At 39.4% G+C, this 24,284-nt stretch overlaps 2 protein-coding genes across 3 annotated transcripts; both read left to right on the top strand.

Annotated features, from left to right (window-relative positions):
* Positions 1-1,482: 1,482 nt before the first annotated feature.
* On the top strand, positions 1,483-10,076 carry LOC133462753 (protein max-like). 2 transcript variants are annotated; one of them, XM_061744170.1, is made up of 4 exons: positions 1,483-1,665; positions 6,756-6,863; positions 8,644-8,770; positions 8,867-10,076. In XM_061744170.1, exons 1-4 carry the CDS (start codon positions 1,630-1,632, stop codon positions 9,049-9,051), a joined length of 456 nt encoding a protein of 151 aa, XP_061600154.1. In that variant the 5' UTR covers positions 1,483-1,629; the 3' UTR covers positions 9,052-10,076. The 2 variants fall into 2 exon arrangements, with proteins under 2 accessions (XP_061600154.1, XP_061600155.1); XM_061744171.1 differs by having other exon boundaries at positions 1,486-1,665; positions 8,647-8,770.
* Positions 10,077-10,621: 545 nt separating this feature from the next.
* On the top strand, positions 10,622-23,431 carry LOC133462751 (ras-related protein Rab-15-like). The gene is made up of 7 exons (XM_061744168.1): positions 10,622-10,859; positions 22,217-22,277; positions 22,368-22,428; positions 22,508-22,585; positions 22,735-22,824; positions 23,099-23,164; positions 23,267-23,431. Exons 1-7 carry the CDS (start codon positions 10,736-10,738, stop codon positions 23,420-23,422), a joined length of 636 nt encoding a protein of 211 aa, XP_061600152.1. The 5' UTR covers positions 10,622-10,735; the 3' UTR covers positions 23,423-23,431.
* Positions 23,432-24,284: the final 853 nt, after the last annotated feature.

Raw genomic sequence — 24,284 nt, 5'->3', positions numbered from 1 at the left:
GGACTGTCACTTAGGTAGAGCACTGGGTGATGAAAAATGGGGGAAAAAATCGAGGATAAAAATATTTTGAAAAAAAATAATTTTTGATTCATCTAGAACATTTCAACAGAACATTTCCTCCAATGAGCTTTCGCCCAGATCAGACGGTGATTAACGTGTTTACATATGGCTTGTTTTTTCATGATAGAGTGCATGAGTGAATTGCACGATGAACTGTGTTCACAGACAGTGATCCCTGGAAGTGTTCCTGAGCCAATGCAGTGATTTCCAGCAGACAATCATGCCTATTCTTAATACAGTGCTGCCTGCAGTCATGCAGTTTTGACCTTCAGCCTTGTCCCTTCTTCCCGGAGTATCCTCCTGATATTATACACCGTAGAAGGTTGGATCTTCAAAGTTTTTGCAATTTTTTGTTGAGAAACATTTTCTTGAATTTTTTTTGCAGTTTGGTTAACCTCTGTTAATTTTTACCTGAGAGGCCAAGATGCTCCGTTTATACACAGTCATGTTACTGACCTCTTGCCAAGAAATCTAATTAGTTTACAAATGCTCCTCTAATTGTTTTTGGTTTTTGCCAGTTACTTTTCCAGCCCTTTGTCAAACTTTTTTGAGGTGTTGCCTCCTTAAAATGTAAAATGAGCTAATATTTTTCATGAAATCACAAAAAATCTAAATTTTAACACCTAATATTTTGTTTATTCTGTATTGAGAATAAAATATGGATTTATGAAATTTGCAAATTACTCCATTTTGTTTTTATTTGTTATAATACAGTGTCCCAAATGTTTTGGGAATGGGGCTGTACTATAGAAATATGTAAACTTTATTTCCATTCATGTAATACACTTAACATTTCTTATGATAAAAGCAAATCGTTGCAGCACTGCGGCAGGTTCATAAGCTGTCATGTTTTGCTGCAGAGGCTATTTAAGGGTCTTATAGTGGCAAATGATCAGATTGGATGGTAGGTGGGGGAGGGTAGCTGAAGTGAGCTGGTCCGCCATCTGGCCTCATAATCATATGCTGGAAGAAGAGCAGAAGCCTTGTTCTTGCAACACAATGTCCACTTGAACGGCAAAACATCACGATTGTACGACAGAGTCATGTATGAAGGCTGTTAACATCCACATAAACTGTATGCCATCTATGTGTTTGTACAGCTTCTTAGGCAGAGAAAAGCTGCTGATGTCAGATTGTTGAAATCATATCATGTAATATATGTAAGTTGACCATTAAAATGACATTATCATCCACTTGGAAGAAACACTGAGTGTCCAAACGGTGCTCTATTTGCATCTTGCTTGAGAGATAGCCGTATTTATATGTGGGACGTCCAAAGTTATGGGCTTGTGGGAATTGTAGTTAAAACTCCAGTCATTGCACGTAAATCACAATGATGACGTTTTCGGAGATACTTCATTTCCCATAATGCTCTCTGTTATCGCGCCTGCGCGGTTCGATGTTTTCCCTTCCATGTGTAGGCGAATCACGTGTAGAAAACAGTTTCTCGTCATGTTTCTGCCTTAGCGCGTCTCTGCGCTGCTTTGTATCCTCACCCAGTTGTCGCCGCACTTTGTTTTGACAGCTGCCTTTTTTTTTTGTTTTTTATTTTTATTTTTTTACCGAAGAATGAGTGAAAACGATGACATCGAAGTCGACAGCGATGTATGTGTTTTAGTTTCTTCTCAAAAAGCAGCTAGCCAGCTTGTTAGCCGAGCAGCAACTTAATCAATCCTGCCTACGAAAGCCTTTATTATTCAATAATCGAGGCTTTTGCTTCCGGTTGAAGTACATTTCATTTTTGCAGTGCTGGAGAGGAAATAGTCGCGCCCTGTAACGCCTTTGACAGTATTTGTCTGCCCGCACAAGCTGTAGAAGTTTAAAATATCCAGTACTGGTCGCCCAGGTTGTTGTAAGTGCATGTAACCAGTTGTTGGGAGAGACGTTGTAAAATATGAGCAATTAAAATCCAACCAAAGCCATGCAGATACACGGAAGACGTGAATTGACAAACATAGTTAAGCTGTTTGCAAGGTCAGTTCAGACTAGTGCTTGAACCTGTTGGTCCTTCAAATAAAATGCTGCATCTAGGCCGGGATATTCATTTATCTATTTTCATTTGTAAAGTATGTTAGATGCGTGTGTGTTTCAGACAGCTCTGTGCGTGTTTGGCATGGCCGGGGAGGACTAGCGGGGCTGAACAGGCATCATGCCGCGTTCCATTTGTCCTCGGAAGTGGGGGTTTCCCAGTTCCCAGTCGGAATTTTCAACTGGAACGCCCCTCGAAGTGGGATTTCCCACTGGGAAAGTGGGAGAGTCTTCACCACCCCCGAGTTCACGTTCCAAGATGGCTGCCCCGGTTGTAAACAGTAGAAGAGAGCTCTGTAAAAATTCGTAGCACTTCAATCTAGTTTTGGTCACACAAAATCAGTCGTATGCAAGTATTGTTCGGCATATATATGCTGCTATAGTGTAATTTACATTTTTCATGTGGTATATGCGAACTACAAACTTGTTTACCTACTTTGTAACTGGAACGCTGATAACTCGGCTGTGACGTCATTCCCAGTTCCCAGTTCCGACTTCCGAGGTAAATGGAACGCAGCACAAGTACTCGATGTTCTCTCGTACGGCTCATGTCGCACGTACAGCCGCGCAGCCGCACGCAACTATGAGTTTATAGTTCCGCGTCACACCAACGCAGAACCTACGGCGTATGTTGCGCGTCGCCGCGTACCTTACGCCGTACCCTACGGCGTAGGCTCTGCGTCGATTTAACGTGAACCATAATTCAGGTTTAATGGTGGGATGTGGCTTCTCTCTTTTTAATCAGAATCAGAATCAGCTTTATTGGCCAGGTTCGAACATTGTCCAACAAGGAATTTGACTCCGGTAGTTTCGCTCTCTATGGTATAAGGTGAACAATAAACAAATGAACAATAGACAAATGTGGAATTTCTATGTACAAAAATTATAAACATTTTAAGGTGCAGCAGTTTGAGGTAGTGAGAATAAGTATGACCTATTTACAATTTCTACAGACAAGAATTATGCAAAAATACAAGATAAAAAATTTAAAATTGTACAAAAGAAATAAAAAGTGAGAGGTGCAGCAGAGTGAGGCAGCATGAATATTAAAGAGGGTGCTGGATGATTTATTTATTAATTTATTTTTTAAGAGAATAAACCTGCATTTATTTAGCTTAAAATAAAGAATCGCTCCAGACTTGACAGTATTCAGGTGTGATTGTGAGTTATCCGTTTCGACAAACCTATGACGAAGTCATTTTCATGGATTCATAGAATTTAATTCATCACGAGAGTTTTGTGCTCTTGTTGTACATAGACAGGTTACTTCATTAAATTATGCTCTGCATCATTTAAAAATAACTATGAAATACATTTAGGTCCTATATATTGTGAGAGCTAGGGTTGCCACCTTTCAGAAATAGAAATAAGGGACGCCCCGATTTCAGCAGCGCAGGCGCCAAAAAAAGGGACATCCCCAAAACTTCTAAAATGCATAGAAATGTATTTATTTTATATGAAAAAACAAAACGATTTAAAGTGCTTTAATAGCATTGAACTTGCATGACTGTCCAGACAGACAACCATACTAACAACTGAAATAGCCTCTTATGATACTGTATGTCCACATCAGCCAAGATGTAGAATAAAGCTACAGGTGAAGAATATGGTGTAAAAGTTAGTTTAATTCAATAATTCAACTTAAAATGTGAAACTAATACATGTATATTACATATTCTCATTACAGGCAAAGCAAGATATGTTAAGCTTTTATTTCTTATAATTTTGATGATTTAATTGTTTAATGATTTCATAATATATTCTAATTGTTTGAGATTTTTTATTTGGGGTTTTCATAAACGGTGAGCCATAATAACATAAATTATAACAAATAAAGGCTTGAAATATCTCACTTTGCATGTAGTGGGAAATAATATATTTGTTTCACCTTAAGTTGAATTTACTACGAATGAAGTTTTGCAATATATTCAAATTTTCAGACCTTCACCTGTATATTATGACATCAATAAATAAGAGCATAATATGTGTCTGTATTGGTTCAATACGGAACGCAACTTTAAATTCCCAATTACGGAACAATTCCGTATTTTCAGGGACGGATGGCAACCCTGGTGAGAGCAGTTGTTGTATTACCTCATCCTTTTTATGGCTGTAGAGCTACAGTACAACTGAAATCTATTTATTTACTTATTTATCCGTTCAGACCTGGCGTTAACATGCATCCAATCACATACTAAACATATTCCAAACACTGGACACATTTGAAGCCAGTCTGGGACACTTTTGTCCAAATACACTTAAAAAGCATCCTGGGACAGACTCAGCAACTGATGAACTAATATCATCTGCTGAAGCGATGACACACTTGATTCTGTGTGAATGACCACAGTATTTAGCACAAAAAAACGTTTATGGGGTCGTTGTCCTATTTCTGGCCTCTTTTGCGAGGAAACTTTATTTCCAGCTGCTGGCTTTGGGGATAAAAAACACATGGTTTATGTTTCTTAGCAAAAATAATATGATCTGCACATAGAAGGTCAGGTCTGGTCATTTGGCACACATTTTAGAGGTAGGGCAAGCAATTTCTGTGACATTTGTTGACATTTGAAACAAAACAGAAAGAAGAAATGCAGGATAATGAAAGAATATCTAATTGAAAAAATTAAAAGGTGATACCGATAACCTTTAACTTTATGTTTCTATGTTTAATATAATTTTCATGTTATCTGCATTTTGTGCACCTAGGAGAAGAAAAAAAAATAAGACGCAGTGATGGAAAAACAAATATTTGAATAGCTCTATAGGAGAAAACAATACTCCTGGCTCTTCAAGTGTATCATTTAATTTTTTTTTCTGTGATTAAGAAACCACAATACTTCAATAACAATTGTTAACTTGATAGGTGCTTAGCTCCTGCAAGGAATTTAACCAGTTTCACCACTTTATCAATTCTATTAATTGCACCGACAAAAATGATGTGGTTTTCCTCCCATATTGATTGATAATTTATCATTCTGATAGAAAGCTAGCTTCTTTACATTTTTTTTCATATTTTTTTATCCTGATTTTTTTCCCCCCATTTTATCACCCAGTGCTCCTACCTAAGTCAGCCCTGGGCATTGCTCAGAACCGCAATTCTTTTAATAATGTTTTTTTTTTATAGTGTACCCATGAGGCTGGCAGCTAGCAGACAGTGAAGAGATGGTTACTGAATGTGACAAAAAGTGATGGCTGGGTTAAAAATCACATTTAATTACTTAACCTACCTTTAATGCCAGGTGTGCTATGTCCTGACCAGTTAGTATCAGTTTCTCAGGTCCAAACAGGACCTGCTGGTGTTACTTAATGTGAGTAACATCCGAAAGACTTACAGATTATTATTTTGACTTTTTTCCTTACACGGACGCACGTTTCACTCGCTGCAAGTAATTCAGAATAAAGTAGTGTGGTGCGATGTGTATGTGTTTGAATAATAAGGTACTACAGATGGTCAAGTTCATGTTTAATTTGAATATTATGTTCATGCCCTTCAGTATTGCTCAGTCCTTGTCTTCAAGACCTGTTGCCCTTCGTGTTTTAGATGTTTTCCTGCTCCGACATTGTCTGTTTGTCATCACGTTCTGCACAAGTCTGCTAATAATGCATTCATTTCTTTCGAGTCAGCTGTGTTGGAGCAAGGAAACATCTAAAACATGGAGGGCAGGAGGTTGCTGAGGACTAGGATTGACTTTAGTAGGGTTAACAGATGAGTTTCAGGTGGAACAGCATCAGTGATCGACCTTGAGAACCCTCTTATTCGTCTAGTTGATGGACAGGTGGACGGATGAGGAGAGACAGGAGTGTGATGAAGAAGAGAGGGCAGGCAGGTTGAAGAAGAGTGTCTGGAGTAATCTGTGATAGTAAAGGAGAGGTTTACAACACCTAAGGGAGATGAAAAATTCCATACAGCCTGAAGACAGCAGCACTGACCAAGAAACGGGAAGTAGAGCTGGCAGAGAGGAAGATGTTATTCTCTTTGGGAGTCATGAGGTTGGAGAGGGTTAAGGACGAGGACATCACAGTAACAGGCTAGATTGAGACGGTTTGGATTTATAAAGAAGGATGGTGAACACATTAGCAGAAAGATGCCGTAGATTTATTGAAGGGCAAAACTAATCCATTAAAAAATAATCAAATCGTGAATTGGATGCATTTGAAATGTTTGAGCCGCGTCTATCTCCAGTATCTAACTACAGAAGATAAACTTGTGTTTCACAATGCAGCGAGGAGCGTGTGGTTGTGAAACAATCATGTACGTTTGAAACAGACAACTAACTCGTGAGTGAGCGCTAAATAAACAGACTTTACAGTAAATACAGCCGGTCTGTGCAGCATATGGTAAGTAATAAGTATGCAATCAGCTGGACGTGCGCCTGCTTCGTGTTGATGTGGTTTAACCGTTTAAACAACTGAAAACAAACAGATCAGATCCTTGCAAACATTTGACTTGCACTTGGGGTTCCTGCTCTGCTATGTCAGGCCAGTGAGATTAACACACGCACAAATAAAGTCTCCTAAAATCTGCAACACTGGGACTATTGCTGCAAGTTGAATAAAAAAATGACAAGCAGGTTGATTTAAATTTTTTTTTTTAATCAAGTGCTTATTTGTATAAATGAGCGGCCTTTTCATGACGTTCCCACCTAACCTTAGTTGTGTGTTTACAGGCGGACAAGCGAGCACATCACAACGCGCTGGAACGCAAACGCAGGGACCACATTAAAGACAGCTTTCACGGTTTACGAGATTCTGTGCCTGCATTACAAGGAGAAAAGGTGAGCGGAAGCTAGTGGCTGTATAATCCAAATAAATGTTGAAACGTTTAGGAGGGATTATGTTCTCTGCCTCAGGGCCAAGATCGTGCTCCCTCTGTTTACTCTTGTTATTAAATAGTTTGCTCAGGTAAGTCTTTGAACACATGCTTCTACTATAGTTTTACTACTTTTCCTTAAGGAGGGCAGCCCCGCCCCCTGACTCAACTCGCCTTGACTTTTTCAAAAATATCATTATTACTTTCAAATTAGGTGGAAAATGACACCATAACATTGATACTGATATAATTTGACCACATCTGTATCCTCTAAAAAGTGGTTGCAGAGTGCATGTGTTTGCTCAGTCACCTTCAGCAACAAGATGTTAACTTTTATTTTTGCTTCCACACAGCAGTTGGTATTAAATGTAGAAGTATATTGGACAAGTTGTGATTAAAAGCAGCATGAGTGCTCGGCAGCGCCAGCAGCCGCACAGTAAATAACATCCTCAAAGTCTTTACATGGAAGTACAGCTGAAATTAAAACTGCATCAGCGATGATTATCAGTCTTAAGGCGGACCGGGGTTGTCGGTGGAATGCTAATAAAGCATTTTGATGATCGGTGATTAAATGTGAAGTATAGACTTCTAAATGAGATTGCAAAGAAATGAATACATCCATAAATAAATAGTCTAATTTATTAATGTTTTTAATTTGATATTTTAATTATTATTCTTACAAAAATAATTGTGTAATTCATAATTTACTAATTTGAAGATGTATTTCTAAGCACATTTTATAATGAACTGGATTTGGTAATTAATTTAGGGATACATTTTCTGTTCTGGTGTTTAAAAAGGTAATTCTGTTTCCATTTTCTGTTTTCTCTAACTCACTTTTCCTCAACGTCTCTGTTTATCCGCTCTTCTTGAATTTTCCGTATAACTTTGGGCCTTGAGCAAAGACATGCCGGCTAATCGATGACCAATTACAGGGTTTGGTTGCATTCAAGGACCTGATTTGCATTTTTACAAAGAAAATGTTTCCACTCAAGCGCCATTAAAAGGCCTTCGATGCGTTGACGTGGATGGAGATGAATTTCTTTAATCTGACCAAGATTAAAACAGAATTAATTGTGGTCTCTTTGGCTTTTTATAACACTATACTCCAAGCTTTAAACCAGAAGTCTGCAATCTAAAAGATGATGATTCAGTGGCTGCATTCATCTTTTTAGTACATTAGGTTTTCCAGACTCTTTGGAAAAACAGAAATTGGAAAACAGCTCTGTCATGTAGCAGTGTTTCTTCTGCATGGAAGCGCCTGTCGGACTCCAGTCCTCGAGGGCCGGTGTCCCTGCAGGTTTTAGATGTTTCCCTGATTCATTGCACCATGATACAAGTGACTGTGTTATCAACAGAACTATCCAGACTTTGATGACAAGCTGGTGACGATGATTAATTAGAATCAGGTGTGTTAAAGCAGTGAAACATCTAAAACATGCAGGACACCGGCCCTTCTGGGATTCAGTTTGACACCTGTGCACTACAAGTACAAATTCCAAGTTATTAATTTCATCCTTATCGTAGGAGTGAGGCTGCTCGTTGGCCTATAAGTTTATATAGTCTGTACTTCTGAACAAGGGGCTTGATCCCTGCAATAGCACTTGTTGACTGCAGAATATGTGAAATTAACAAAATACATGTATGACACCATCAGTGATCTCTGTATGCCTTCGTTCACCTGATTAAAACAAGAGAAAAACATGTGCTTCGCTGCACGGCTCTTTCACATTGTTTTCGTTAAGCAGGCTTCCCGAGCACAGATTCTGGACAAAGCCACGGAGTACATCCAGTTCATGAGGAGAAAAAACCACACCCACCAGCAAGATATTGATGATTTAAAGAAGCAGAACTCACTGCTGGAGCAACAGGGTCAGTGGAGGATTTTATTCTGAAATATGTTCACTTTAGTTTTTTACCATGCAGTTTTATTGATGTTTTGAATGCCTTGCTGTCTGTTTCCGGCAGTCCGCGCACTGGAGAAGGCCAAGGGGAACACTCAGCTCCAGACGAACTACTCCTCTGACAGCAGCTTGTACACAAACTGCAAAGGGAGCGCCGTATCCGCCTTCGACGGCGGGTCCGACTCTAGCTCTGACTCGGAGCGGGACAAGCCACCGAACAGAAAGAAGCTCCGAGTGGAGCCGAGCTAGAGCCCCAGCTCTTGATAGAGACTCTCTTCACCCACCAGCCCCCCGCTTCTCTTACCTGTTCGCACTCGCTCCAGGTGACGAGGTGGGGCCTGTGCGAGAAAGGTGCTATTACTGTATGTACAAAAACGCTTCTACCTTCCTGCATCCTACCGGCAAGCTTCCCGTCACTCCTTTTATGGCCCAGCAAGGACTTTTAAGATCCTTTAAAGTGAGGCAGCTCTGCAGTTTTGAAGAACTTCATGCTTAACCATTCATAATCAGATGTAGTCAAACTACAAAATCATTATTTTTTTCGTTGTTTGTTATGAACGACCTCTGAAAATCTGCTGGGGTTGTAAAACTTTGCCACCTTCGATGAAACAGTAGTTAGTGATACTACACCTTATTTTTCCAGAGAAGAATGTGAAGTTGCTTTTGGTAAAAGTGTCTGGTATGCAATATGCAACCTTCCTTATTCAGTGTAGGCGGCTGACATCTTTGTCTTTGATATATTTGCGTACTCAAATGAATTCCTCTATTTATAGTGATGCTCAAATTAATTTCTTACCCTTATATAGTATATTCATAGGCCTGATCTCCATTCTGCTTGGCTCGAGAGCAGGTTGGCTTCCTCATTTAGAGGACTTTCACAGGTTCAAGTATTTATTTCCCTCTATTTTTATTCTTAATAAATAAATGTGGTTTAAAAAAAAAAAATTAAAAATTGATACTGAATGTTAGATAATGCAGTCAATGGTAATGACTTTTATTTTTTTAATGGAAGTCAATTCGTTGTGTAGTACATAACACTGTATACCCTTAAATAGTGTCCGTTCTGAAAAGAAAAGCCCTCTCTTGGAATATTTGCCTGTTTTTTTTTTGTTTGTTTGTTTTCTCCCCAGAAGTAAATCAGTGCGTATGTTATTAATATTAAATCTGTTCCATGGAAATTACAGGTATGTTGTACATACTGGCATTGGTTGTCTTGCAAGTTAAGGCGTACCTTTAATATGAGACTGTAATTAAAATTATTTTATCTTTTTGGATGTATTTGTGACTCAGTGTGTTTAATAAAGTCTTATGATAGCCTTTGTACAGAAGCACACATAATGGGATGCACTTTAATGTCCCATTCAATTAATTAAAAAGAAAAAAAACTTCCAGTGCAATTAAAGCAATAATAACATATCTTATCAAAACACGATAACATTAACTTTTTAATGTTTCCAGATTAGTGTGTGTTTGACTGGTGCCATTTCTTGTTTGTTTTTCTGAAGTTTCAGACGTAGAATAACCAGCAATGTTTCAATATTCAAAGTGAACTCTGCTCAAAGTGCAGCACTTCTTCCACTGCAGGAAACAACCTGTTGGAGGATGCAGGCGCGTGGTGCGTTTGAGGCTCTTCAAAATTACAGCTACATTTTAACATACAGAGATTCTTATTTTAATTTACTTCAGCTGAAAAGAATATACATTAGATTCAATCTATGTCACAAAACAGGAAATGTTTAAGCAAATATAAACGGTGTGATTGGTCCACTTTATCTGCTGTTCCATGTTAATATAATACATCCATGATGTGGTTGTGTCTACGTTGATTTCCGTGCTGAGGGCGAGCGTTTCCGATGGACCATGAAGGCATCACGACAGCTGAGCCAGGACCTGCGCCAAACTATGATCTGTCTTTTATTTGAGTTTTTCGGTCATGGCTAAACAGTACGACGTTTTGTTCAGGTTGCTCCTTCTCGGAGACTCCGGGGTTGGAAAGACCTGCATGTTGCGCAGATTCACGGAGGGAGAATTTGACCCTTCACATATTTCCACCATCGGTAAGAAGCCATCCAACAGGTTTGCACTGAGCTCGTTTCAACACCTAGACGGGAAACCCAGCTGTGTGCTGCACACAGCACCATGTAGATGCTGGGGCTTTGCTATTCATGTTTAGGGTTGCCACCCGTCCCGTAAAATACGGAATTGTCCTTTATTTGAGGAAAAAAATGTTGCGTCCCGTATTGAACTAATACTGGACACGATTTGTAATAAATTAACTTTTACACCATATTCTAGATGAATTATTGAAATAAATTAACCTTTACACCATATTCTAGTTGAATTATTGAAATAAATTAACTTTTACACCATATTATAGTTGAATTATTGAAATAAGTTCACTTTTACACCATATTCTAGTTGAATTATTGAAATAAATTAACTTTTACACCATATTCTAGTTGAATTATTGAAATAAATTAACATTTACACCATATTCTAGTTGAATTATTGAAATAAATTAACTTTTACACCATATTCTAGTTGAATTATTGAAATAAGTTAACTTTTACGCCATATTCTAGTTGAATTATTGAAATAAATTAACCTTTACACCATATTCTAGTTGAATTATTGAAATAAATTAACTTTTACACCATATTCTAGTTGAATTATTGAAATAAATTAACTTTTACACCATATTCTAGTTGAATTATTGAAATAAGTTAACTTTTACGCCATATTCTAGTTGAATTATTGAAATAAATTAACCTTTACACCATATTCTAGTTGAATTATTGAAATAAATTAACTTTTACACCATATTCTACTTGAATTATTGAAATAAATTAACTTTTACACCATATTCTAGTTGAATTATTGAAATAAATTAACTTTTACTCCATATTCTTCACCTGTAGGCTATATTACATCTGGGCTGATGTGGACATACAGAGCATAGGAGGCTATTTCAGTTGCTAGTATGGTTGGCTGTCTGTACAGTCATGTAAGTTCAATGCTATTAAAGCACTTTAAACTTTAAATCAAAGCATTTTGTTTTTTCATATAAAATAAACACATTTTTATTCAGTTTAGAAGTTTTGGGGCTTTTTTTTTGGCTCCTGCGCTGCTGAAATCAGGGCGTCCCTTATTTCTATTTCTGAAAGGTGGCAACCCTACTCATGTTCTTGTCCTATTGTGCAGAGTTTAAAAGTAGACTTGCTTATCTAACAGGATTGACTGCCTGAGGTGATAACAACCTTGCTCAAAATATTTAAATTTCTCATTTAATGGTGATATCACTTGGGCCTCGAAATCTAGAAATCTAGATCTACCGCCAGTTTTCTTTGCAGGTAGATTTTTCTAGATGAGGGTGAAAAAAAAGATAAAATAGCATTGCTGTTAAAGGCTTTCTGGAAAAAGTATCAACAGGAAATGCACTAACCCCTCTCTTTGATATATTTATCCTGTATTTATTCCCCAGCTTGTTGATTGATGAGATACATTAGTGCCTTATATCAGTTCTGCCTTATTTCCTGGCTGGTTCCGGGACTAATGACTGTGACTGAAAGTAAATAAAGATCTAGAGTGTACTGTGGAGTATAAACCAGGGTTAAATGTCTTGAGACTGCGTGGTGGGCAAGGCTTCTCACAAGATTAAACCCTGCAACTGTATTTGAGTTAGGATATACTGTACATGAAGTCTTGCACTTGCTGTAGATGTCAGATTTTTTTTGTTTTTTTTGGTTTTTGGTAGAGTAACTGATTTACCTGGAACCACAGTTGTGGAGGAAGTTTGAGTCACACCTACGAACAAAAGGGCCTGATTGCCTCACGTCACAGGAAAATCAAGAGGAAATCAAACAAGATCTGGTTCATCTTTGGGTGCTATTTCCAGATCTTTGAAGGTCCCACGTTCACCTGGTCAAATAATAATGTGCACATATCTTATTTATTTAATTTATTTATTTAAAGGTTTAGATAACAGGGACAATGCACATTAATAACACATTTAAACAAATGTAAAATGTGCCGGAATTAGCCAAAAAGGCTATTTTGCATCCGCTGTCCCTGGACTGGTGTAAAAATAGTCAACCTGAAAGAAAAAATTATTAGATACAATCAATAAAACATTTCCTAATAAAAAGGCTATATCAGAATAAAGATTAAAAGGTAAAAACTAAGCTAAAATACATACACACACAGGTTAACATAAGATCAACAACAGACAATTGCTACAAACGAAAACAGAAACAACATGAAGCAGCAACAGTAACATCAGCAACACAAGACACAATAACACACTAACAGGCCAAAAACAAACAAGACAAAAGCACTAAACACAGAATAAAAAGACATGCACAAAAAGCAACATTATAACTAGACAAACTAATAGGCAACATGACAGGTGACATCAGACAAACACTGACAGGCAGGGCAGCAAGCCAGGAAAATTACGCACTAAAATTCAATGTTGACAGCCTTGACCACTAATTAACCACTTTTTTAAATAAAATTTAAAAGAAGAATAATTTGATTGGTTTCTAATCTCAGTGGGTAGAAAGTTCCACTCACGAGCAGCCCTGATAGAAAATGCAGACTGGCTCTATCTACCTACAGCATGAAACACATTTATCGACGTACTCCTAAAGTGGATGGCTCGTGTTTCCAGAGATGAGGAAGTTTTGCTCTGAAATGTGCAAATGAACCTCAGAACAAGAATAACACACCAGCTGATGCTGGCTGAAAGAATGTATCATTAGCTGCACAGACATGAGCTGAAAGTCTACACAGCAAATGAAATTGGCCAAAATCCCAGCAAGATAATGGGACAAGATTATGGAGCTTTCCAAAACATATAAGAAAAGTTAGAGCAGTTAGGAAAGTTAGAGTGTAAAAGCAATTCTACTAAATACTTATTAAAATATACCTTTGACTTTCAGGTGTCCAAACTTTCCTAAAACTGTGGGAAAAAAAAAGAAAAAAAGCCTCAACGTTACTTTTTGACGAGGAGGAAAAAAGTTTATTTTTGAAAAGGGTATGCAAATTGTATCTGCATCTTATCACAATCAAAAATTATCTTTGTAACCAATTATCTTTGTAATTGTTATGATTGCATAATAGTTTTCATTAGCCTTTTTCTTTAAATATAATAGCTTATTGTGTCTGATTTAACAGTCTGATCTTTTTAATGACATTAACTTGTGGCATGTCTTTCGTTTGCTGTGAAGATAGTATAGCTGCAAAGTGAAAATTTTGTTTAGAAAGTCTCAAAACCGAATGTCTAAATGTGATTTTTCCTTTTTGTTTTTTTTTTTTCTCCAAAATTCATGTATTTAATTGGCATTTTCTGTCCACCCACCCATTATCCTCATCTTATACTGGTCTGAGTCGGATACAGCTACCTAAACAGGCCCAGACTTTCCTTCTCGTTCTCCACCAGCTCTTCCTCCAGGATCCCGAACATACAGGGCGTTCCCTTGCCAGCCAGGAGTTCTAATATCGCCAGCGTTTCCCGGGTGTGTTTCGGGGACTTGTCCTGGTTGAACAAGCGTGGGAAGGGGGGGGGGGAGTGTCCAGAAGGCATTGTCACCAGATAACTGAACCCTTTCAGCTGTATGAAGGAGCAATGGCTCTACTCCAAATCTCTCCCAGATAATTGAACAAAGGGGAGTTCTGGCAAAACACAACTTGCAACTGGAATGAATCCAACTTGCTACCAGCAATGCAAACCAAACTCCATGGCAAAGGACCCAGTATACCTTACTACTCAAAGACTACCCCCACTGTTGAATGGCTTCTCCAAGTCCTCTTAGTGCATGTTGACCAGCTGGGCAGTCCACATTGCCCTCTTCAGGACCTTGGCAAATGTATATAGTTGGTTCAGTGTCTCAGGGCCATGATGGAATCTGGATTGTCTCTCAGATCCTTCTGGGATCTGAGGTTTTACACACAGTTGGACTCTATAGTATTCCTGCGTAGACCTTACCAGGGAAACTGATGAGTGTGATTCCTCTGTAATTGGAACGCACCCTCCAGTCCTAGAGGCACTAAAACCATTTCCCCCAATGTCCACACAATGTTGTGGAAATCTCCACTAAGACAGCCCCTCGACATCCAGAGCCTAAAGAAGCTTAGGGCGAATGTCATCCACCCCCAGCCCTGCCATCATGGAGCTTATGAACGACCTCTGGGGTAATGGGGCTGTCCTCTTTCTTCAAATATTGCTTAGTTAAAACTTGATGCCTCAGCTTGTGAGTCTTACTCAGTTCTGACTCAGTCATAATTCTTTCTTTAAAAATCAAAATTCCCGGTAATGTCTCTGAGCACTTGAGATGTCGCACAACTGGACCCTCCTGGAAGTTTTATTTTGTGGAATGTGGTGGCGCTGGAGGATAATAACTTCCTGGTAGCCCTACATTTAATATTTCCTCAAACCTTTTTCTGTAATCTTTGCTCTTTTTCTCTCTGTATTTTTGAAATATTGTTTACTTGTTGTGCATGGTCACATAAAAATGTTTGGTCTATGGTTTATGCTTACTTTACCCAAGGTGTGACGCTTCTTGATGGCAAGGCTGGGTCAATCACATTAGTACAAACGTTTCCTCATAACATCACAACTCCACCTTTGCATTTCCTGTTATGATATGAGACGTGTTTCCTGGGGAAGAAAGGTGAACCAACTGGCTTTGGTGCATTTGTTGGTAGCTATTTGGAGTAGTCCAAAAGCTCCGGATCTGCTTAGATTTTCTCCCAAACAATCTCCAAGTTGTACATGGGATGGTAGAAAAACGAAAACTTCCTGTGAGCTGTGATTCCTTGGGTAAAATACTCTGATTGTCTGTATCAGAGAAAAATAAACAAACTGGTTCATGGTGACGAAAGGCAACAATATCTCCTTTATCTGCTTGTTGCAACCAGTTTTATAAAATAAAAGGGCATGTTTGGACAAGGACATGGGATCACAGCTACTGAGGACCACAGATCACACTTCATATCAACTGTAAACTGAGGCAAAGGGTGACACTGGCTACATTCCTGCAGCCTACCTCAGATGTTGGGGTCATAATTTCACATTTACCACACAGGAGCAGAGCTCCATCATTCCTTTAAAGCAGCACTATGTAACTTTTCCACCTTAATATAATATTTCCAGAGTCATTGTGATGGTACATCAACTTCCAACAGGTTTAAGTAAGTAAGTAAGTAAGTAAGTAAAGTTTATTTATATAGCACCTTTCACAGATATAAAATCACAAAGTGCTTTACATTAAAAAAAAAAAGGCACACAAATTAAAAGAGATTAAAAAGAAAAGATACCAATAGTATACATATATATAAAAACCTAGAAAAAATTAACAAGGTACAGAAAACAGCACTGGGCTGGCATGTTAAAAACATAGTCGCAACGCACAATTAAAAACATAGCAGCAACGCAGAGACACAATAAACGGTTAACCAAAAGCCTGTCTGAATAAAAACGTTTTCAGCTGCTTCATAAAGCCTTCACAAGAGTCCAGAGAACGCAGGTGTGAAGGGAGAGCATTCCATAATTTTGGCGCAACAGCTTGAAAAGCACGGTCACCTCTGGATTTATAACGAGTTTGAGGGACAGACAGTAACGATTGGTGTGCTGATCTAAGAGCCCGATTTGGCGCATAAGGTAGGAGGAGGTCAGCGATGTATTGTGGTGTTTGGCCATGCAAAGCTCTGAAAGTTAGCACCAGTATTTTAAAATGGATGCGAAATTTAATGGGAAGCCAGTGAAGAGAGGATAAAATTGGAGTGATGTGTGTTCTCTTATTACTACTAGTTAAAAGGTTTAATGAACCTCTGTCATGGTCTGAGGGGTCTGTATCGCCTTCACTGGCACTATGTAACTTTGAGGAGCATGGTAGGAACCCTTCCACACTAAAAAACTACTAATTTTTATGGCTTTGACTGCTTTACGGCATACGTCACTTCCCCCTCCTTCCCGATTCGTAGTCGAGACGAAAGCTGGGCGGGGCGTGGAGCGCAGAGCTCATGGCCGAAGCAGCGAAAAAACCGAAGAAAATAAAAGTTTTATCGGAAGAGGCGAAAAAAGAAAGCGGGAGAGTAACAAACTAAATGCCCGGACAAAAAATAAAAAAATGCCCGGACAAGAATAAACATTGGCCCGGCGTTCACTCGCTGGCGTGAGATGATAGATGAGGAGGGATGTCCGACCGATGGGGATTTATGGGGATAAAACAAGAGACAGAATTGTTATGATACAAATAGAGTTCTATGTTCAATTAGAATCAAAATTACAATGTTTTCACATACAGGGGATTCATCTTGGGTTCTAGTATTTTTCCTGAGAACTGTAAAATTGTGCAGGGCTGATCTGCAAAGTATAAGGAATGGGCATTCAGTTATTCACAGGTTATAAAGTATTTTTTTATTTTGTCAGTAAGTATGTTGGACTACTAATTTATGACGAAGTCTCTCTAAAAAACGTGACAGGAAAAAGGTGCAGACCGATGAGTTTGTAGGGCGCATTATCTCGCTGAAACAACTGAATAAAACCAAGTTGAACTTAGTGTTTTTCAACATCGTCATATTATATTGTTTAGCCAAAAATAGATACATTACCAACTATCCATCCTGCAAACGACCGCTGAAAACAGAAAAGTAGTTTTGAAAGTCCGTCCCGTCTTCTCTCATCAAAACAAATGCACGCGACGGGGACGGGGGTTTTCCGGCAGTACGCGCTGGTGCTCATGGGAAATGGAGTGTTCTTTCTGGTAAAGCACTACCGATTTTGTCCAAAGGAGCCGCCAAACTCAACAAAAGCTGAAAGTTGTGTGCTTATTTAATCAATAAGTCAGACTGCTAATAGTATAATGGCAAGAGCATCATTTCGGGTCAACAGTCCACCGAGTAATATCGCAGATATCAATCACCTCTGTCCACAGTAGATACATGTTAATCCAATGGTTACTGTCAGCTGGGGCTGCAAAATTCTGTAAATTTTGTCATTTGGAAACGGGTAGGGACAGGGGGGAAGACACGCAGCAAAGAGCGATAGGCCGGGACTTGAACCTCCAATGCCTGCATGAGGCCGATAGCCTCCGCACACGGTGCACCCGCTCAATCCGCCGCGCTATCTGGGACACCAAAATAGCTTTTTTTTAAGGCTCTGACAAGACCTTAAGATGTTAGAGTCCCTATACATGCTGCCACTAACGTGTATTCCACGTGTATTCCACGTAAGTGGCAGCATGTAGGGTCCATACAGATAAACCAAAGTAGTTTTAACTTTGTAAGTGTACAGAAAGTGTATAAAAGGCGTATTTGTACACGCATCTCCTTCCAGTTATCCCCTCCTTATAGGTCTGTTAAAGTCAACTACAGTATGTCACGTAAACTACTGTCCCTAGATGTTTCTAACTCTTGCCTATTTTGTCATAAATATCCAAGTGGAAGTACTGTACCAGCAGTTCTTTTTCTACATTTACTGCACACACTTTATCATCTAATAATATACCAGGGATTTTTCCTATAGGATGGAGAATAGCTCCATAGCTCATTTCTACTAGAATTCGGCTCAACTCTGTGCTGTTTTAAGTGGTTTCCACTGGGCAGTAGTACCAATTAGTACCTCCCTTTTCACACCTACTTGGCCGGTTTTCCAACCGAGCTGAGTCGGGCTGAAAATGCAAAGTCACCGGGCTGCAAGCCACTGATTGGCCAGAAAGTAACGTCTCTGATGAGTCTTGAGAGCAACTCCTTCACACCCGCCATATTTAAAACTTGGCAAAAGCGACCCCGATATTTACTTTACAACTAAACTTTGGGACTGCGAAAACTACTAAACCTACCCCGTGGTGCAACGAGGAGGTCCACACGTTTCGGTGCCTCGTGGCCGACGGCCGCTAACAGGGGGAACAATCAGGCAAACGGTACGATTCTGAGGAACAAGGCCCCACCCACGTTGAGGTGGTACTGAACTGTAATGGAAAACGACTGAGACCGACTGTATAATGGAAAAGGGGCGTAACTCGGTTATATTTCTTTAAGAGGTTCAACGTGGTACTGAGCTTGATATTGATTATTGGGGGAAAAAAACGTGATTATTCTTATCATGATTACAGTCCCCATTGGAATCCTGATTATTTACAGTGATTATCCACTGACCCTTGATGCATGTTGCATTTATCAAATAACATAAACATTTTAAGATTTCCACTGTAAATTTAAATTTCTGACTGAATCAAATTTCAGACTAAATGAAAATGTTTCATATCAGCATAGCAGGTTCTGGTAGAGCTGCTCAGTTAATCTCTCAAATATTTGTATCCAGAAACACCAGCGTGACCTTAATACTCGAGAATCACCCAGCCATGATCGCATGTGGCCAAAGAGCTGGGTTTTTTCTTTTCTGATTGCATTTTTGTGATTGTTGTGATTGTTATGAGCTAAAACTGAAACCACAATTGCACAGCTGTAATGCTGATAATTATTTTTTTTAACCCCTTCTGCCAGCAAGTTTTGTGTTATTATACAAGAATGTAGGTTATAGTTTGATTCAGCATCTTGATTAAGGAGTTTTCATCTGTTCCTTTAGCCTATATCTGTTTGTTTATCCAGCATTGTGTTGTAAATTATTTTTATTTTTCCAAAATGATACATCTATGCATGGCACTGTTTAGGAAGCATTTTATAAAGTTGAATATTTCCCAAATTTGTCATCTTATTCACGTCACATGGAAAGTTTCTTGAATTTTTCCAGAATAATCCCTCCCGTTTGCAGCCCTGCTGACGGCAGGATCAGTGTCATGTATTTTAAAGTCTGTTTCATCTCAAGACAGCGAGGTGACAAAGATCTTAGTCCGACAGTCTTTTCAGGATGAGGTGTAACGGAAGAACTGCATCAAGACAGCACTTCTTAAAATCTGCTACATCTCCACGAAGCTGTCATGACAACGTGGACCAGAATCTGTGAAGACTGTCGTTTTGAGTATTTTAAACAAAGGATTAGTCAGAAAACTGAGATCTCTGAGCCATTGCCTTAATTCAACAGATACACAGAATGTCTCAAAATAAAAAGTTAGGGAGAACACAGTTGACTGTATTTGTATAGTGAAAGTTGCACATTGTTTTAAATGGAAATGGTTTTTAAAGTCACTTTTTATACTTGTAGGATTAAATCGACAGGTGATATTATGGCCCGTCTCATTGATTCATACTGTATTTAGGTGTAACATCTCAAAGAAAAGCATTGTACAATCGTAATCTGCTAATATTTTAAATAACTAATTAAGCTTTGGCCAAGTCAAGTTTGAAAACTATAGTACAGGCCCATCTGCTATGGTCCTATTTGAATATAAATCACCAACATTGGTGCTTAGTTGCATTTCTTAGCTTCCTTGTACTGTCACCTAGCAGAAAATCCCCCCCACTTTGTCATTCCCATGAGCTGCAGCCTCCATCTTTAAGGAGACTGATTTAAAATGTGGCACTGTGCAGCAGTTTTGCATCAAAAAAGTGGTTTCTGAGCAACCGTCACGAAACGCTCAGAAACTAGCCCGAGTGAAGTACCACAAAGGGATTATTCACATGTTTTATTGAGCTTCTTTCTCCTCCTTTTAGTGTGGTTATATGCTTTTGGACATTAAAAGTCTACAACGGTCTTCAGACAACAAACATGGCTCTTGGGCTCCCTTAAAGTTTTCTGATCGCAAACAAAATCCTCCTGACTGACATTCAACCAATTTGGGAGGAAACTTTCAATACTATAGCGATGTTCACTGATGGAAAACATTTTTTTATTTATAAGTATTTATTAGTCCCAGCACAAAGGAACTTCTTCTGTTTTCCGCTGGTTGATGCTTCAGCACTGTGAGCTCATTTCGTCACAGGTTGCACACACAACCCGTCACCACCTGGATGTAATTAAACAAACGGGTAAGAGCCTCTGATTGGATAATTGCTGCATGGATCATTTTGTTTCAGCTGGCAACAAATGATTTAAAGGGGACCTATTATGGAAAACACGTTTTTTCTTGCTTTAACATATATAAAGTGGTCTCCCCTCAGCCTGCAAACTCAGAGAAAGAGGAAAGCAACCAAATTCTGCAGTGTCTGTACAGCCGCCCGGATGAGCCATCCAGTGTGATGTGGCTTCTACGAGCCGTTCAGATTCTGCTCCCATCGTTACGTAACGACGGGAGCGATGCGTGAAACCACGTCCACAACTAACCCTGGTCGGAACAACAACAACTCCTCCACCGGCCGGAGCTTCCACCATTTTTTCGTAGTGGTGTATCGCGTCATTCGCGTCAGGCAGCCAATCAGCACAGAGCCTCATTATCATAGCCGCCCGCCCACTCAGAATCCCTCATGGAGAAGGTTAGAAACTGGGAAGATAAAGACATGGCTCAGAGGCTGAATTTCTAATTTATTTACTAAAAACAATCAAAAGCTTGTTTTTAAGACATTCAAGGCCCGTTTAAAATAGGTATTAGATGCCATAATAGGTCCTTTAAGGCTGATGCTTCTCAATTCATGCTGAATGATACTCCCTGTGGTCATGGAAGAGATGTGAATCTCTTCCAGACTGGTCTAATTATTGACATCAAGTAAAGAAAACAACTAGGGATGTTACTGAAACCATCAAAAGTGTGTTCAGACTCATCCAACATATTATTAAAAACTGGAAGGATATTCAGGGACCGTTATCTTCTAGGTAGAAATGTGGTCAGGATAAGGTCTCGAATGATCGTGATTAGTGATCTCTTAGTCATTTGAAATTAAATAATAAAGAAACAGTAGTAGAACTCACAGCTGTGTTTGATGGTGAAAGTAACAGTATTTCCACATGTGCAAAACAGCTATGAGGCTGGAAAAAAAAGGCTTCAGCTTGCTTGGGAGCGTAAAGATTGGACTGTGGTGTAGTGGAAGAGGGTCATGTGGTCAGTTGAGTCCAGATTGACCCTGTTCTGGAGTGATAGATGCATCAGGGTAAGAAGAGAGGCAGATGAAGTGAAGCACCCATCATGCCTAGTTCCCATCGTACAAGCTTGTGGGGGAAGGGCTATGATCTGGGGTTGGTGTGGTTGGTCGGGTTTATGTGCTCAGATAGTGAGCTCAACTGTCTACTGAATATAGTGAATGACCAGGGTATCCCATCAATCGCCGATGGCAACAGCATATTGCAAGAAGACAATGTGGGGATTCTGAGACATCATTTTCTCACATGCATTGACCACCAGAGTCCAGACCGTAACCTTAACCCCACTGAGAAACTTTGGTCCAACTCTCTCATAATCAATATGAGATCTTGGAGATATTAAAGTGCTCTTAAAGTGATTCATTTTCTGAAATGTTTGTGTCACAATTTGTTTTTGTGTTCATCCTCTGTTTTTTCTTTTTTTTTTTCTTTTTTTTTCAGGAGTTGACTTTAAGATGAAAACATTAGAGATCGATGGGATCAAGGTACGAGTGCAGATCTGGTATGTGAGGCCGTGGCATCATTATATAAAACATAATAGAAACATACTGGGGTGCCGATTGTGTGGTGATGTGTATTGTCTTTGGTGCAGGGACACGGCCGGTCAGGAGCGGTACCACACCATTACCAAACAGTACTTCAGACGTGCACAGGTATGAACGGACAAGAATGCACGTCTAAAGCACCGTTGATTTTTCACACATTTTCTTTTTTGTATTTCTTCTTGTGCAGGGTGTCGTATTTGTGTATGACATCACAAATGAGCCGTCCTTTCAGCACATAGGGAAGTGGGCCGGGGATGTGGATGAAGTAAGGCGACCGGCTGCACAGTGACTTATTTATATTCCCGTCTGCTGAACTTCCACTTCTCGCTGCACGCTGAGTCTTGGACTGATCGATAACATACTGAACTCCTTCATCCCTGAGGTTCCTGTTTCGTATTTTCTGTCTTGCTGTAGTTTGCTCCAGAAAAGGTGCAGTCGATCCTGGTGGGAAATAAAGCTGACGAGGAGCTCGGGAGACAAGTGACAACAGATCAAGGAAGCAGGGTTAGAGATATCCTTCCTTTATTCAAGGACGTAGCTGGTTGTATTATCATTTTTATTGTGTTTATGTAAAGGCTCTGTTTGACTTTGAGGATGAGCAAAAGCACGAGACAGATTATCTCCAGCAGTGTTATAAAGGATGGAATTTGTGCTCTTTAGCTTTTAGATGGACTATAGTCCCCTAAGCTTGGATTTATTTACCCATAGAGGGAAAAAATAAAAACCTCTACAGTGCTTTTACTTTCTTTATTCTCATCCATATCTACCTGAATTCCAGCTAGCAGACGCATACGGCATGGAGTTCTTTGAGACCAGCGCTTCTACCAGCAGCAACATCAGTGAGGTAGTGTCTCTAAAATAAATGTCTCAGCAGAAACGTGCACAGTTTCTGGAAATATCCATGAAACATCCTTTTTTTTTTGTGTTTTTTTTCTTTCCCCTGCAGTCATTCACCCGTGTCACAGAACTGGTGCTGCAAGCTCACAAGAGAGATGTGGCCAACCTGCTGGGGTCTCTGGATGAGTATCTGGACATGGCCGCTCTGGAGGGAGAGAAGGGGAGTCGGGATGATGAAGAAGCTCAGAGGACGTGCACCTGTTAGAATCACCATGTCATTCCTCGTAGCTCAGAGAGGTTGGACTTCAGCACTCCTCTGTTTTTGTTGGAGATGCAGACTTGCTGAGCAAGAGGGGTGCTGGCTTTCTTGAACTTTTTTTGAAATCGTGTGGATGCACATGCAGTTACAACAGCTGCCAGCAGGGGGACATCTTTGTGACACTGCAGCCACAAAAAACTGTCCATAGACACTTGCTCCTCTTTTCCCCCCCTTCAAATGAAACTCTTCACCATAAGTCTTATTAATTCAGTCACTATTTAATTTGTATTCTCCTTTTTATTATGTTGTTTGTTCTCAAAGGCCACTATGTATACATGCATACAGAGATGGAGGCTGCTGCAATGCCACTATGTACAACGTTCAATCATGTAAAGCTACATACGCGAACCAAACAAGGATATATTAATTCACACACCTTATTTCCTCTGTTGGAACACTATTGTGCCATGCTGAGTGACCTCTGAAAACAACACATGACTGTGTGACTTCTGTATTGAAAGACGGTGTGTTCAGGGTCTGAAGAGGCTGGGATGCCACAGAGATGTCATTTTAACGTGATGCTTCTAGGCTATGATGGAAATGAAATTTCATATATATATATATATATATATATATATATAATATATGGATGAGCCGACAAATGAGAATTTTCATATTTAAAGTAAGTAATGGATCCGACTCCTGCTGAGAGATAAAATTAGGACTAAGTGAAGTCAGGTAGACGGAGAGTTCAGGTGAAGGATTCATTCATTTTTCATCAACCGCTGGGGAACGCAGCTGATCAATGTTAAATTTTTGATGTCTGAGAAAACTGATACATGCCACGGAGATAAAAGCCATGCACGTC

Source organism: Cololabis saira, chromosome 16 (assembly GCF_033807715.1).
Source record: "Cololabis saira isolate AMF1-May2022 chromosome 16, fColSai1.1, whole genome shotgun sequence".
NCBI lineage: Eukaryota > Metazoa > Chordata > Actinopteri > Beloniformes > Belonidae > Cololabis > Cololabis saira.
This window is presented reverse-complemented; position numbering and strand designations above follow the sequence as displayed.